This window comes from Physeter macrocephalus, chromosome 11, assembly GCF_002837175.3.
Source record: "Physeter macrocephalus isolate SW-GA chromosome 11, ASM283717v5, whole genome shotgun sequence".
In the NCBI taxonomy this organism is placed as follows: Eukaryota; Metazoa; Chordata; class Mammalia; order Artiodactyla; family Physeteridae; genus Physeter; species Physeter macrocephalus.
Window position 1 is genome coordinate 95,029,894 of NC_041224.1, and position 16,513 is coordinate 95,046,406.

Here is a 16,513-nt window from a genome sequence, read left to right on the forward strand (position 1 = left end):
GAATTGTGGTCTTTAAAATGGTAAATTTTATGTGAATTAGATCTCAATTTTTAAAATAAAGTAAGAAAAGATTATTTGAAACCAATAACCAACATTATGTTTCAAGGAAAAGCATTTTAAGTCATTCCCCATAAAATGTGGGACAAAACAAAAATGTTTTAAAAATAAATGTCTGGGCTTCCCTGGTGGCGCAGTGGTTGAGAGTCCGCCTGCCGATGCAGGGGACGCGGGTTCGTGCCCCGGTCCGGGAAGATCCCACATGCCGCGGAGCGGCTGGGCCCGTGAGCCATGGCCGCTGAGCCTGCGTGTCCGGAGCCTGTGCTCCACAACGAGGCCCGCATACCACAAAAATAAATAAATAAATAAATAAATAAATGTCAATATATAATATTGTATTAAAATCTTATAGTAAGAAATAAATACTTGGAAAGAAGAACTACAAATACTATTTTTAGACACAATTGTATACCTAGAAACCCCAAGGGAATCAAATAGAATTAGCGATAACAAAGAATTTCCATTAAGTACAAATAGAAGAAATGAGGACTGGAGAGAGAAACCTGGGAAACAGGAACACTTAAGGGATAGGAGGAGGAGGAGCCAGAAAAAAGCCTGAGAGGGAAGAACTGAAGAGACAGGAGGATAATCATTCTAGAGTAATGTCCCTAGAATTTCAAGAAAGGAATTGTCCAGTAAGATCTGGATTGGAGCACCCACTGAACCCAGCAATCAGAATACAATAAATATAATAAAACAGAATAAGGAAGTATTTAATAAATCTTACATGTGCTATCCCCAAAGTAAATGCTCATTGAGCAGTATCATTGAGTAGCTTTGCTCAAAGTGTGGTCTGAGGACCAGCAGAATTGGCTTCACCTGACTTGTAAGAAGTGCAGAATCTCAGGTCCCATCCTCAGGGCCTGTTGAATCAGGTGTTACATATACACATTAAAGTTTCAAAAAGCACTGCTTTATAGCTATGTGATGACTGATCCCTTCCTGCTTTCTATAGTTAACCTTCTCAAATGAATGGCCCGTGTATGCTGCCTCATTCTTTTAACTCCTTCCTTAAAGAAAATGATCTGGTTTCAATCTATTGGAATGGAATTTATTCAACAAATTTGAATTTTTCCTATGTTCCTGTGTTCCAGACACTGTTATAGGTGTTTGGATATGTCAATGAATGAACAAGACAGAGATCCTTGCCAGTTCTAACTAGCTCCCCATAAGATCCCCAAATAATAAATAACTTCCATGAAGACAGTGATTTTACCTCCTTCTGTTTTTTCCCCCAAATTATCTTTCCAGCAGCCCAGAGCCATGTGATAACATCTGCTCAAAAACAAAACCAAACTATTTTCTGACTAAATAAAAATATTTTAAGGTCTGAGTATCAAGCCCCACTGGCAATGAATCCATTACTCCTCTAGCTTCGTTTTTAAACTTGCCCTGACCTAATAACCCTGCTATAACTTTTACCAATATTCTCAAGTCAAGGAAGAGATTCAGGCTCTATGCCAGGTAGGTATGAAGGTTCCTCAGGAGCATTTTGGAAGTGAAGTTAGGATTTAGATATTGTGATACAATTGAATATTTTCACATATGGTTTGTATTAAGCTTTTATTTTTGGAACATGGTTTCCCCCTTGATCTTCAGTTATCACTCACATTGTCAAATATCAATGGATGGATGCATAACTTTTTTTTATGTATGGTGTTTTATGTAAGGTGTTTCTGTTTAAGGACACCTTATTTAATATATGTTGTTGATTCATTAGCATTGACCTCTGTCAACAACACTGTAACTCATGCTTGAATGAAGTTTATCAAACACGTTTTCTCTGTAAGTCGCATCACATCCTTCTTGTGCTTAGGAACACTAGAAAGCACTTCAGCACTAAGCTGGGGGACCATTTTAAACAGTGAAATCACCAACAAAAAGCACAAAAATGCTAAAATTGTGGCACTAAAAAGGTCATGAAAAGGACACTGATTTACAGCGTGAGAAGTTGGAGTATTGCCTTGTTTCCCATCCAAGTACTAACCAGGCCCGACCATGCTTAGCTTCTGAGATGAGATGGGGCACATTCAGGGTGGTATGGCTGTAAAGGAGTATTGCCTTGTTTGAACTCAGCTGGGGATGTACACACATCAGGCGACTCAAATTTTTTACCACTCTGCAGATGTCTGTGAATGATTGTGAAAATGCCATAGGTATAGATTTTGGGGTCACAAATAAATTTTAGTGAGCAGAGGAATCTACAACAGAACTCACAAATGAGAATTTACTCTAAATGCTGTGTGATAATCTGGAGCTTTAGGCTAGTTGGCCTTATGATGCTGCCATCTCAATGTGTGGTTTCTAGGTTACCTCAACAGGGAAGAGATTGCTGGAGCATCATTCACTAGCTCTTAAGTTCTTTGGTCATTCACTATCCATTAGCCAAAACTAATCACCTGACCCCACCTAACTGCAAGAGATCTGGGGACTACTTGGATCCTTAGTGAGCAATATATATCTATATTTAAGTTACAAAAGGCAAACCAAAAAGGGAGAAAAACAATTGCACTTTACAAAGGTTCTGTTCTAATCAGACAGAAAGTGCCCTGTGGTTGATTTGGGAGATTGAGGATGCTTCAGATTTCTCAACTCCTTTGGCTCCTTGCAAGTATCTCCATTCCAATTGCCAGATCACAGAGCATTCCAATCACCCCAGCAATCTAATCCATTTCACTTTAGCAACACGCATGATTAATATCATGCTCTGGACCTCCGTAATTTCAGTTTGTTGGTTCTGGTTTTCTCTCTTTCCATTTGCTCATCTGAGGATTGGAACTTGTCTTGCTTTTGTTGAACCTTACCATAGTATAAGCAGTAACTTGCTTGTATTGAATAAGGCTGATATCTTTGCTATAAACCCTAAGCACTTCATCCTCAGTTGGCAGATAGTCTGAATCCTTGGCAGCCACAGGATTGCTTAACCTGATTGCTCCATCATCATGTGGAGCGCCAAGAATTTCCCCTCCTGGGTTGAGGGAGTCCTCATTGTTGCCCGCTCTGCTTGACTCAGCTAGTTCCATACTTGTTCTAAAGGTCTTTCACTCAAGACACTACTTCTTGGTGACAATTTCTGTATTAATTAGGACTCTTTAGTTTCAAATAAAAGAATTCATATTGAGCTAGTCTAATAATAATAGTAGTCACGCTTAGTGAATGTTTATTCTGTACCAGTGTCTGGCACATAATGGGTGCTTACTCTTTTTGAATGAATGCCAGACACTGTGCTAAATACTTTAAATGCCTTATCAGATTGAATACTCATGACAACTCTATACTAGTATTACTCCTTTTTACAGAAAAGAACACTGTGCCACAGAGAGGTTTAGAAACTGTCCAGGACACACTGCTAGTATATGCTGGAGCCAGGACTTGAACCCAGCCATCTCATTTTTTGGTACCCTATTAGCAAAAAGGAGAATTTATTATAAGAGGATTGTTACAGAATCAAGGGCGGAAATTCAAGTGGATTGCAGAATGGGCTGGAGCCAGGAGCTAGAAAGCTGTTGGGAACCCAGGCTGTATTCTTCCTCTGATTCTCCTCTCTGCTTTTCAGACTAGATGTACCTTTGATGAGCCGAGAGAAAATATTGGCAAAGTGATGGAATAGATCATTTCACTGGTTCTAACTTTTTGACTCACCTTGGAAAATCCCAGCACTGCCCTCACCTCCTTTGATTGCGTGGGCCAAGGTATTCTATTTCTTTGGGCCTCTATTTCCTCATACATAAAATGAGAAGTTTTTACAAGAGGATTCTTCAAGTCCTTTCCAGCTCTAAAATTCTATGATCATAAATGGACCTTCTAGGACAGAGGCACATTAATAATGGATTTGAACGTATGGGTTTGGGCTTTAGAATAGCGAAGGGTTCTAAGGAAAGAAGGACAGAATATGGTTTGAGTGGACCCTGTGGTGAATTACTGTTTAGAACTGGTGTCAGGTAAAGGCCTTGGGGATATATAAACGGAGGGCAGAAACGACTTCTCACCCTGACCAGATCAGAGAGATGGATCTCTCCGATCTATGAGCAGTTTCTGTGTGTGTGTGTGTGAGTGTGTGTGTGTGTGTGCGTGCGTGTGTGTGTGTGTATGCATGTGGGGAATAGCCCCCTTGCATAGTCATTTAATCTGGTTTATTTCTTTTCTCACCTCAGAATTTTCTAAGGGCTTTCTCCTGGGCCACAGGAAGAGAGCAAGAGGGCAAACCCAAACACTTGAATGGCCTAATGAGCAAGTCACTCCTCTCTGTGTCTATTTTCTTATCCATAAGATGAGAGGTTTGGTCTATGTGATCTCTGAAATCCTGCCCAACTCTTTAACATTTTGTGGCTCTGGGTACTGAATCAAAAGCCCCTCTCTTCCTGAATGCTCCATCCTTGGACCAGACCTTTGTCTTCATTCCTCTTCTCTGTTTACACCTGGCTGCCCAGATCCGTTCTCCTGGCCCCCTTTCTTCTTCAATTCCCTCAAATTCTACTTGCTTTTTAGCTCCTTTGGACCCTCTTTTGTTCTTATATTTCTATTATTGTTTATTTAATATTATTTATATATATTTCTTATATTTCTGCAGACCCTCCCAGATTACACTCCTGATCTCCAGAACTGCTCCATCTCTATGTCTGCCTACTCCTATCTGCATTCTGGCTCCTAACTGAAGTTATATCTCTGGGTTCCTCTGAGGGCCCCCTGGGATCCCCTATCATTGGTTCCTCTGACAGGCACACCCTTCTCCAAAGCCAAAGGATCAGGTATTCAGTGGCTCAGGTGACAAACCTGCTGTCAGGTTACAGATATTGTTTCCTGAAAGACCACACTACAGTGTCAGTGGAGACTCAGGCTGCCTGCAGTGCCTTGCCCTCACCTGGCTATCCCACACAAGGTGAGAATAACCAGAGCTCACCTCTAGTACCAGCGCTTACCTGGAAACATGGCTCTGAGCCTCTGGGCCCCAGTGCTGCTGCTGTCCTGTGCAGGTGAGAGGAACAGTGAGCTGGTCTGGGGATGAAGGGGATGGTTGCTGGAAAGAGACTTAAGAACGCAGATATTAACTGGTAGGAGAAAAAATAAAGGGGCAAGGAAGAGGGGCGGAGACTGGAGCTAAGGGAGAAAATGAGGGTTAAGAAATCAGGCCAAGACTTACTGTAGGTTGTTGAAAGGGACTCAGCTCACCATCTTTTTCACCTCATCTTTATATCCAGGCAGGGACTGGGCTCCAGGGCAGGGCTGAATTTGGGTTCCAGGCTTTTCCCCTTCAGTGATCTCTGGTTTCTCTTCTTACAGTGACTCTGGTCCCTACTGGGCCTCAGTCCCTGGACGCTGGTCTCTCCCTCCTGAAGTCATTGCTCTCTGCTCTGGACCAGGCTCCCCAGGGGTCCCTCAGCCGCTCACGGTTCTCTGCATTCCTGGCCAACATTTCTTCTTCCTTTGAGCCTGGGAGAATGGGGGAGGGACCGGTGGGAGAGCCCCCACCTCTCCAGCCCCCTGCCCTCCGGCTCCATGATTTCTTAGTGACGTTGAGAGGCAGCCCAGACTGGGAGCCAATGCTGGGGCTTCTGGGGGATGTGCTGGCACTGCTGGGACAGGAGCAGACCCCCCGGGACTTCCTGGGGCACCAGGCAGGTGTGCTGGGTGGACTTGCAGAGGTGCTGCTGGGAGCCTTAGTTCCCGGGGGACCCCCTAGCCCTACCCGGCCCCCATGCACCCGTGATGGGCCCTCTGACTGCGTTCTGGCAGCTGACTGGTTGCCTTCTCTGTTGCTGTTGTTAGAGGGCACACGCTGGCAGGCCCTGGTGCAGGTGCAGCCCAGCGTGGACCCCACCAATGCCACAGGCCTCGATGGGAGGGAGCCAGCCCCCCACCTTTTGCAGGGTCTGTTGGCTTTGCTCACCCCAGTGGGGGAGCTGGGCTCTGAGGAGGCTCTTTGGGGAGGTCTGCTGCGCACAGTGGGGGCCCCCCTCTATGCTACCTTCCAGGAGGGCCTGCTCCGAGTCACTGACTCCCTGCAGGATGAGGTCTTTTCCCTTCTGGGGCAACCAGAGCCTGATGTCAATGGGCAGTGCCAGGGAGGTGAGTGCTGCTGGGTCTGGGGCTGGGCTGTGGCAGGGCAAGGAAGGGTGAGATTGGGGTAGTTCTCTTCCTTACTCTTTCCCTCCTAGGCAATCTTCAGCAGCTGCTCTTGTGGTAAGTAACAGGAGAGGAGTTCTGAGGGATTGGGTGTGGGACGTCATCAGCCTCCAGAGCGGAAGAGGAAACTGATGGGAGGGGTGTAGTTTACTGGTTTTTGAGTGTGACTGTCGGGGTTGGTGTCCCAGCTTTACCTCTTCCTAGCCATGTGACCTTGGGCAGGTTATAGCCTCATTCTATGCCTCAGTTTCCCCACTTGGGAAATATGGATAATATTAACTACCTCAGAGTTTTTGCAAGGGATTAAGTGAGTTGATACTCTATGTGTAAACCACTTAGAACTGTGCCTTGCACATGGTGCTTGATAAATGTTAATTAATAAAGATGGGGTATGGAACGAAAGGACGGGATTGGCTTCCTCCACCCCTTACTGTTTCAGTACAACAGTGCCAGAGCACAGGCGGACATCTTCAGTTGCTGGGCAGATTTCCTGATCTGAGGCCAACCAAGGGTTGTGTTTAAGCTGCCTAAAAGCGTATGCAGAAAGGAGAAAGAAGGGGGCCGGGTGGACAGAAGGGACTCCAACTGCTCCTAGGCGATTTTTGTGCCTTGGCAGGACAGATCTCTCTCCCCTTTCCCCCCATTCCAACATTTAAACCGGTAACACCAGTACTCCCAGCAACCTCACTTTTGGAAAAGCCTATGCTTGCCACCCTCCCTGCAGGGCTCTGGGCCGGGACCAGAAGTCTCAACTTGAGGCCATGTAAACTGATCAGATGCTCGCCTGCTCCTCCCTCTGCATCCAGGGGCATCCGGCACAATATCTCCTGGGATGTGCGGGCTTTGGGCTTTCTGTCTGGATCGCCACCTCCACCCCCCGCGCTCCTCCACTGCCTGAGCACAGCTGTGCCTCTGCCCAGGACTTCCCAGCCCTCAGCCCACATCAGCCCTCGCCAGCGGCGGGCCATCTCTTTGGAGGCCCTCTGCGAGAACTCCGCAGGCCCAGCACCGCCCTACAGCATTTCCAACTTCTCCCTCTACGTCATCTGCCAGCACATCAAGCCTGTCTCCCCGCAGCCCCCTCCCAGCACCGCTGCCATCTGCCAGACAGCTGTGTGGTATGCAGTCTCATGGGCACCAGGTGCCCAAGGCTGGCTCCAGGCCTGCCACGACCAGTTTCCCGAAGAGTTCCTGGAGGCAATCTGTAACGACCTCTCCTTTTCCACCCTGTCGGGTCCCAACCGCCGCTTGGTAAAGCGGCTCTGTGCGGGCCTGCTCCCACCCCCTACCAGCTGCCCTGAAGGCCTGCCCCCTGTCCCCGTCACCCCAGAGATCTTCTGGGGCTGCTTCTTGGAGAACGAGACTCTGTGGGCTGAGCGGCTGTGTAGGGAGGCGAGTCTGCAGGCTGTGCCCCCCAGCAACCAGGCTTGGGTTCAGCATGTGTGCCAGGGCCCCACCCCGGATGTCACGGCCTCCCCACCCTGCCACATTGGACCATGTGGGGAACGCTGCCCAGATGGGGGCAGCTTCCTGATGATGGTCTGTGCCAATGACACCATGTACGAGGCCCTGGTGCCCTCCTGGCCTTGGCTAGCAGGCCAGTGCAGGATAAGTCGTGGGGGCAATGATACCTGCTTCCTGGAGGGGTTACTGGGCCCTCTTCTGCCCTCTCTGCCCCCACTGGGACCGTCCCCACTTTGCCTGGCCCCAGGCCCCTTCCTGCTTGGCATGCTGTCCCAGCTGCCACGCTGTCAGTCCTCCGTGCCGGCCCCTGCCCACCCCACACGCCTACACTATCTCCTGCGCCTGCTGACCTTCCTCCTGGGTCCAGGGGCCGGAGGGAAAGAGGCCCAGGGGATGCTGGGTCAGGCCCTGATGCTCTCCAGTCTCCCAGACAACTGCTCCTTCTGGGATGCCTTCCGCCCCGAGGGCCGGCGCAGTGTGCTGCGGACAGTTGGGGAGTACCTGGAACAGGAGGAGCAGCCGACCCCCCTGGACTTTGACCCCACTGCCAGCTCCAGCTCTGGTTTAAGCAAGATGGAGCTGCTGGCCTGCTTCAGCGTGAGTGATCTGCCAAGGTGAAAGCTCCTGGAACAGAGGGAAGGGCCTCCATGGGAATTCTCTACTACATTACTGAGAGGCAGTAGTGTAGTGCAGCGGTTAAGCCCACAGCTCTGGAGTCATACAGGCTTGGGTTTACATCTTAGTTCTGTGATCAACACTTGACAAGTTTTTAACCTCTCTGAGCAATATTTTTGTCATCTGCAAACGAACAGGGAGAATAATGGTGCCACACTTTTTAGGGTGGCTGTAAGGATTACATCAGATAACACATGCTGTGGCCTTAGCACTAGTATATGATATAAAAACAATATATAATAAATGTTATCTCATTATTCTTCCTGACTTCTTGATTTTCCCCCTTTCTGCTCCAGAAAGGAAAGGGATCAAGTTAGAGGGCTCTAATTCTGTCCCTAGAGAGTGAGAATTGGAAACTGGGAAAATATAGGAAGATAAGGCAGAAATAAGAAAAATTCAGGGTGATTGCAAATCAGAAGAGTTGGGTTTCAGGTTCAACTATGCCACAAGTGTGGTTTTAGGCGAGTAATTTAATTTGGTTTTCCTGGGCTTCGGTTTCTTCTCTGTAGAGTGAAGGGGCTGGAATATGTGAATACCTTAGTTCATTTATAGAGTTCCACTTATTTGTAAGGCACTTTGCTGGGTTCTGTAGGGAATATAAAGATTCCTTACTCCATGTTAGGGCCCACTTTCTCGAGTCCTGGGACCAATGAAATGTAATAATTTGGTTCATATCTACAAGTATTTACTGAGCCAACTATGGGCCTGGCATGGGAAAGGCTATAGCAGATGTGGTCCCTGACCTAAAGGAGTGTAACATCTGAGCAGACACACATACTAGCTTCGGATGAAGGACAAGCATTCTAGCAAGCGGAGCTGGAGTGCCTGGGGAAGCCGCAGGAGGGACAGAGGAGACAGCTCTCTTGGCATCTTGTCTGTCTCCCCACCAGCCTGTGCTGTGGGATCTGCTCCAGAGGGAGAAGAGTGTTTGGGCCCTGCAGATTCTAGTGCAGGTAACAGATGCGGGGGGTGAGGGGGGCAGTATGTGGGTGGACTGGGTGATAGCCGTGGCCTGAGGTCCCTGCCCAGTGAGGCCATAACCACCATGACCTCCTACTCCCAGGCATACCTGCACATGCCGCCAGAAAATCTCCAGCAGCTGGTGCTTTCAGCGGAGAGTGAGGCTGCTCAGGGCTTCCTGACGCTCATGCACCGTTCCTGGGCCCAGCTGCAGGTGGGCACGGAGGGAGAAGGAAACGAGGGTGGCGGGGGAAATCTAGGAATCAAGAGCACCTGGAACCAGGTAGGCAGTGGGCTCACTCCAGCAGAAGGAGGAACGCAGCAGGGGAGATGGCCAGAAGAGTGGGCATCCCCAGAGCCGGCATTCATTCCTGTGCCCCCACAGGTGCCACCATCTGAGGAGCAGGCCCTGGGTCGTCTGACAGCATTGCTGCTCCAGCGGTACCCGCGCCTCACCTCCCAGCTCTTCATCGATCTCTCACCACTCATCCCCTTCTTGGCTGTCTCCGACCTGATGCGCTTCCCACCATCCCTGTTGGCCAATGACAGTGTGTAAGGACCTTGTACCACTCCTCCTGATCCTGTCAGGGTCAGGCCAATGCCCCCCACCTACAGAAGCCCCTTCAATTAAAACTGGGGAGTCTCCTTCCTGTCCATGACAAAAGGGCTGCACAGAGCCAGGGAACAGGGCCAACGGCTAAGACCAATCACTCTCCCCAGCCTGGCCGCCATCCGGAATTACAGCCCTGGAATGAGGCCTGAACAGAAGGAGGCTCTGGCAAGGCGACTGCTGGCCCCTGAGCTGTTTGGGGAAGTGCCCGCCTGGCCCCAGGAGCTGCTATGGGCAGCGCTGCCCCTGCTCCCCCATCTGCCTCTGGAGAACTTTCTGCAACTCAGCCCTCATCAGGTATGAGGACGATCCTTTATTTGACTAGGCTGTTTTCTGATAGGTGGGATGGGAGGCAGTGGCATGTCTCCTAGTCCCACAGTGACCCCAACACGGGCTGACCTGCCCCATCTCAGATCCAGGCCCTGGAGGATAGCTGGCCAGCAGCAGGTCTTGGGCCAGGACACGCCCGACATGTGCTGCGCAGCCTGGTGAACCAGAGTGTCCAGGATGGAGAGGAGCAGGTGCGCAGGTAAGTGGTTGTGGGACCAGTGATCACAGCCAGAGCAGGGGAGAGGCAGGTAAAGCTGCCATGGTGGGTTGGGGTCCTAGAAAGGAAGGGGCAAGAGAGTAGGCAGTGGCGCCTGGCGGTGTAGGCTCCAGGAGAGAGGCCTGTCTGTGGCATCCACACTTCCTAGTTTAGCGGTCGGAGTGCTTGCTCCATGTACCCACATGGTCCCTTGCCTTAGTACCAGCCTTAGTACCAGCCTCAGTGAAGGCCAGCTTCGTGCCCTCTTCAGGCTGGGGCCCCTCGCCTGTTTCCTGAGCCCTGAGGAGCTGCAGAGCCTGGTACCCTTGAACGATCCAATGGGGCCGGTAGAACAGGGGCTGCTGGAATGTGCGGCCAACGGGACCCTCAGCCCACAAGGACGGGTGAGCCCCTCGGCACAGGCCTACAAGACTCCAGGCTTCTCATGGGGGGTGATCTGTGTGGAGGACGTCCCCAGTCATCTCAACCAAGATTGAGCACAGTTGGTGCCAGCCCTTGCCCCACCTTGGCTACCTTCATTCCTTACTCCATGGCCATTCTTATCTGTTACCACCTCTTTGGGACCCTGCTCCATCTGGTCTATGACATCTTGAACATATCCTTTGATGTCTTGAACCCAATCTGCTCCTCTCCCATCCCTGGTTCCAAGCCATAATCCAGGCCCTGGGAAATCCAGATGTGGGATTAGAGAGGAGGCTTAAGGTTCACCTGTCTTTTCTCTCCAGTCCCAGACCTTCTTTGGTTACAGGTAGCATATGAACTTCTGGGGGTGTTGCGCTCATCTGGAGGAACTGTGCTGAGCCCCCGGGAGCTTCGAGTTTGGGCCCCTCTCTTCCCTCAGCTGGGCCTCCGCTTCCTGCAGGAGCTGTCAGAGCCCCAGCTTAGAGCCATGCTTCCTGCGCTGCAAGGAACCAGTGTCACACCTGCCCAGGTGGGCCTATCTCACTCCCTGGCTTCCATCTGCCACCCGCAGAACCTCAGTCAAGAGAATTACATTCAAGGATACCATCGGGCCCCCTGAAGCCTCCTTTTCCTCTGTCCCAAGGAGGACTCCCTCAACCCCCTTCCTCAGATGAAGAAGAGCCCAGAGCCAGGCCGGTCACTGGTGTGGTAGAGAGGGAGCTGGAAGTTTTGGAGGGCGGGCCCTAGGGACCTGCTTGGGACCTGGCTGCCAGGACCTGAGAGCTGTTGTTTCCTGTCCCATCCTCCCATAGGCTGTCCTACTGCTTGGACGGCTCCTCCCTAGGCATGACGTGAGTAGCAGCAACTTCTCAACATCCCCCAGAGCTCTCTGTTCCCCCCTTTCCCTGGCTCCCTCTCAGCTCCCCTCATACCTGCCGCCTTTCTGTACTGTGATTGTCCTCTTCCCTACCACCGGGCCCGGCTTCTTCAGGCCTCTTGTCTCTCTTGCTCCCCAGCTGTCCCTGGAGGAACTCTGCTCCTTGCACCCTCTGCTTCCAGGCCTCAGCTCCCAGACATTCCAGGCCATCCCTAGGCGAGTTCTGGCTGGGGCCTGTTCCTGCCTGGCCCCTGAACTGTCACGCCTCTCAGCCTGCCAGACCGCAGCACTGCTGCAGACCTTTCGGGTATGAGAGCAGCAGGAGGATGGCCAATCAGGGATGAGGGCTCTGGTTGGGAGAAGGGCACCTTCCCTGTGCCCAGGGAAGGCCCCTCAAACCTCACCACTTTTACACACACACACACACACACACACACACACACAGACACACACACACACACACACGCAGCCAATTCTCATGCAGGTGAAAGATGGAGTTAAAAACATGGGTGCAACAGGTGCCAGTGCAGCTGTGTGTATCCCTGGTCAGGTACGTGTGGTTTCTCCCGACTGAGCTCCTCTCCATATCCCAGGGCTGTTTCATATGGCTGGTGCTGCCCCACATTCTCTCCCTGCAGTGGCCCCGAGAGTCCAAGTTAGCTCTGTGCCCACCAAGACATTCGTAGCTCTCCCCAGGGCCAGTTGCAGGACAGCATGACATCCTAGAATGTCAAAGCCACAAGGATCTGAGCAATCTTCCAGGCCAGTCCTCCTGTTTTCAGATAAAGAGACCAAGGCTCTGAGAGACTGAGGGAGTTTAGTCCATCAGGTGCATAATCAACAGCGACACTTGACCACAACCGCCTTTTATGTGAGGGCTCTTGGGTGTGCCCTGCTAGAGTGGCACATGCCATTCCACCCTTCTCTTAGTTTTGGTCCCTTCCTGCCCCCATGGTTCCCCTTCTTCTTTGAGGCCTGAGTCCAGACCCTTTCACCTATCACTACACTGCTACGCCCACCCCACCAGCAGCCTATCCCCACCACCTGGCCAGACTGCTTGCTGCCTCTGCTCCCACTAAAGCTGCTACAGCTGGACTCGGCTGCTCTCCTGGCTGACCGAAGGCATTACCGGGAGCTGCCCTGGTCTGAGCAGCAGGTAATTCTTCCCACTACCCCAGAACTCCCTTCTCTCAATATCTTCCACCTCCCTCACCCATCCCTCAGACATACGGCACATTATCCCTAGCATCCCTTATGATGTGACCTGCTTTGCTCTTTCTTTTTCCCTCCTCCCTATTGCCCCATTTCTCTCTCTCTCTCTCTCTCTCTCTCTCTGTCTCTCTATCTGTCTCAGCAGTGGGCATTTGGGAGAGTAGGAGGCTGGTGGGACCCACAGTGTGGAGAGGCAGCACTGGGTCCAAGGCATCATAGGTCCTTGGGCAATATCTCTGCTGGGAAGTGGCTCCTCTTTCTTTCTCCTGTAGGCACAGTTTCTCTGGAAGAAGATGCAGGTGCCCACCAACCTGACCCTCAGGAATCTGCAGTGAGTAACTTTGTGTTGAGCTGTGAGTTTAATTCAACTAACATTTTTTGAGTGCTTACCATGTGCCAGGCACCATGTGATATGTGGGGGAGTGGGGGTATGAAGATCAATGATGCATAGCCTCAGCCTGTGGGTCTTCTTCTGGCTCCTCCTCCCCTGACCCTCCTGCCCTTCCATAGCACAGTATCTATGCTGATTGGGTTCAGGTCCTAGCCCCATCACCTGTTTGTGATCTTGGGCAAGTCATTTAACCTCTCTAAGCTTCCATTTTTCCTTCTGTAGAATAAGAATTAAAATGGTACCTTCCTACTAACACAGCATTGTAAATCAACTATACTTCAATAAAAATTTTAAAAATAAATAAAATGGTAACTTCCTATAGGTAGTTGCGAAGATTAAATGAGATAAGTCATAAAAGGTACTTAATACAGTGCCGGGCCCAGTGTAAGCTTCTGGTAGACATTTGCTAATTAATCCTTCAGAGCCACTGACCAAGCAGGAATAATCGGGAGTTAAGTATCACCTTACTTCCACCCACAGTAAAAGAACCATGGGCTTCTGAAGAAGTGGCTCCAGTCTCAGTTTACCACATTTCTAGTAGAATGATGCTGGGAATGTCACTTGACCTCTGTAAATCTTTATTTTCTTCTCTGATAAACAGTGATGATGTTGTGGGAAGCCAATGAGAATATCTATGGAAAGATATTTCTCAAACTGTAAATTACCGTAAATGAACATCTGTTCTTGTGTTGAGAATGTTGATATCAAGGAGCATACAGGCTGTGGCACGTGTTGAATGAGCATCTACCCACTCACACATCTATAGGGCTCTGGGTACTCTGGCAGGGGGCATGTCCTGTGAGTTTCTGCAGCAGATCAACTCGATGGCAGACTTCCTTGAAGTGGTACACATGCTCTATCAACTGTCCACTGGGGTTCGAGGGAGCCTGGTGAGAGGGGTGCTTGGGCATTAGTGGGAGCAGGGAGGTGGGGACCCTGGGTATAGAACCCAGCCTCCACGCTCAGCTCTGTCCTGAACCTGCTTCCCTACCCTGTCCTACAGAGGACCTGTATCTGGGCAGAGCTACAGAGGAGGATGACAATGCCAGAGCCAGAACTGGCAACCCTGGGGCCAGAACTGAGTGGGCTGGACACCAAGCTACTCTTGGACTTACCGTAAGGCTACAGTTGGAGATACTGGATTCTCAGAAGGCTCAACCTGGGGTAGAAGATCTGCCTTTAGGAAACACCTTAGAGGTGGTGTTTTTCTGTCTGGTGGTTCCCTGACATCAGTTACAGCCTAAATCAGAGGATTCTTTTCAGAGTTGTGCTAGGGGAACTTTCCTGGTGGTCCAGTGGGTAAGACTGCATGCTCCCAATGCAGAGGGCCCTGGTAGGGGAACCAGATCCCGCATGCATGCCGCAAATAAGAGTTCACATGCCGCAACTAAGAAGTCCGCATACCGCAACTGAGTCCGCATGCAGCAACTAAAGATCCCACATGCCGCAACGAAGATCCCGCGTGCTGCAGCTAAGACCTGGTGCAGCCTAAATAAGTAAATATTTTTAAAAAAATGAAAAACAAAGTTGCTCTAGGTATTGACTGGCTCCCCAAACAAGTCCCCAGCATGGGACACCTGAGAGTGGCAACATTGTGATGTGAGCTGCCAAGCAATATATATATATATATATATATATATATTTAATATTTATTTATTTGGCTGCGTTGGGTCCTAGTTGTGGCACATGGGATCTTCATTTGCTGCGTGTGGGGATCTTTAGTTGTAGCATGCGGGATCTTTAGTTGTGGCATGCGAACTCTTAGTTGCAGCCTGTGGGATCTAGTTCCCTGACCGGGGATTGAACCTGGGCCCCCTGTATGGGGTGCATGGAGTCTTAGCCACTGGACCACCAGGGAAGTCCCCAAGCAATCTTATTTTAACCTAGGCCACATTAATAGAGGTAGACTATTTTAAATGAGGGAGGTAGAAGTTCCCTGGTGGCCTAGTGGTTAGGATTCCGGGCTTTCACTGCCGTGGCCCGGGTTCAATCCCTGGTCAGGGAACTGAGATCCCATAAGCCACATGGCATGGCCAAAAATAAAAATAAAAATAAATGAGGGAGGTAATGGTTCAATTCTGCCCCACAGGAATGTAGTCTGCTTAGGGCACTGTGTTCTCAATATGTTCAGAGGAGTAGGTAAAGAGAAAATGTATGAAGCATGTGATAAATACCTTCAAGTACCCCAGGGGCTATCAAATAGAAAATAGATTGGCATGTTTCTGAATTGCCCCACTGGGCATGACTAGTACCAGCGAATGTAAATCAGATTTTTACACAATATGAGGAAAATTGTGGTAGTGAGTTCCTGGCCACTGGAGCTATTCAAGCCTAGTCTGGATGGCCCCATAGCAGGAATGTTGTAGAGCAGATTCAAGTATGCATGAGGAGAGAGAAGACTAGATGAACCTAAGGCGGCTCCTAAACTAGAGACTCTAGGAGTTTATGAGTATCTCACTCACAGGCTTCTTTTCCCATTTTACCCCCATGCTCACCCCATTGCCAACTGAACTGTAAGTCAGAGTAGGAAAAAGTTGGCATTGGTCTTTCTGGGAGGTGACTCCATCCTTACATTTTTATAGACTGTCCCACATATTTTGGCTTTTGTACTACTTGGTCCAGTTCCAGACTTGGCAAGCCTAGATAGAGTACATGGTGTCACTTCTGATTTTTTGGCAAAATGGCTTTTTAAAAAATGCCTTTCAAATCTATTTAAATATAATGGTTCTTGGAGATAATTTAGAATCCCAAAGACCTGGATGAGGTGAAAGATCCTGGACCATGAGTTGGAAGACCCGAGTTCCTCCTTTGTGAAAGAGAGATGAGAAAATACCTCTCTTACCCCCAGGTTTTGCCATAGGATCAAATGAGATAACGCCTAAAAGAACTTTGTCAATTGTATAGTGCTATATGAACGAGAGGGGACCTTCTCACAATAAGTAGAGGAAGGGTGGTACTGTGGAAAACAGGAACTGAGAGTAAGACCCCACCATTTGATCTCTTTGAACCTCAATGTTTAATAAAATGGGGGAGGGGACTTCGTGATACTTAATATTTGGGGCTTTTTTCTTTTTTTTTTTTTTTGTGGTACGCGGGCCTCCCTCTGTTGTGGCCTCTCCCGTTGCGGAGCACAGGCTCCGGACGCGCAGGCTCATTGGCCATGGCTCACGGGCCCAGCCGCTCCGCGGCATGTGG

At 49.7% G+C, this 16,513-nt stretch overlaps 1 protein-coding gene across 1 annotated transcript in view; it reads left to right on the top strand.

The window, feature by feature from the left end:
* Positions 1 to 3,618: 3,618 nt before the first annotated feature.
* STRC (stereocilin) overlaps positions 3,619 to 16,513 on the top strand; it is an 18,427-nt gene continuing 5,532 nt past the window's right edge. The window contains exons 1-19 of the mRNA XM_007114209.4: positions 3,619 to 3,749; positions 4,628 to 5,030; positions 5,338 to 6,123; positions 6,213 to 6,237; positions 6,987 to 8,241; positions 9,210 to 9,272; positions 9,383 to 9,493; positions 9,665 to 9,831; positions 10,000 to 10,186; positions 10,303 to 10,418; positions 10,687 to 10,819; positions 11,185 to 11,367; positions 11,651 to 11,689; positions 11,855 to 12,022; positions 12,200 to 12,265; positions 12,746 to 12,871; positions 13,200 to 13,258; positions 14,085 to 14,208; positions 14,322 to 14,434. Coding sequence (XP_007114271.2) covers positions 4,985 to 5,030; positions 5,338 to 6,123; positions 6,213 to 6,237; positions 6,987 to 8,241; positions 9,210 to 9,272; positions 9,383 to 9,493; positions 9,665 to 9,831; positions 10,000 to 10,186; positions 10,303 to 10,418; positions 10,687 to 10,819; positions 11,185 to 11,367; positions 11,651 to 11,689; positions 11,855 to 12,022; positions 12,200 to 12,265; positions 12,746 to 12,871; positions 13,200 to 13,258; positions 14,085 to 14,208; positions 14,322 to 14,434 — 3,767 coding nt within the window. The 5' untranslated portion in view covers positions 3,619 to 3,749; positions 4,628 to 4,984. The remainder of the gene's footprint in view (positions 3,750 to 4,627; positions 5,031 to 5,337; positions 6,124 to 6,212; positions 6,238 to 6,986; positions 8,242 to 9,209; positions 9,273 to 9,382; positions 9,494 to 9,664; positions 9,832 to 9,999; positions 10,187 to 10,302; positions 10,419 to 10,686; positions 10,820 to 11,184; positions 11,368 to 11,650; positions 11,690 to 11,854; positions 12,023 to 12,199; positions 12,266 to 12,745; positions 12,872 to 13,199; positions 13,259 to 14,084; positions 14,209 to 14,321; positions 14,435 to 16,513) is intronic.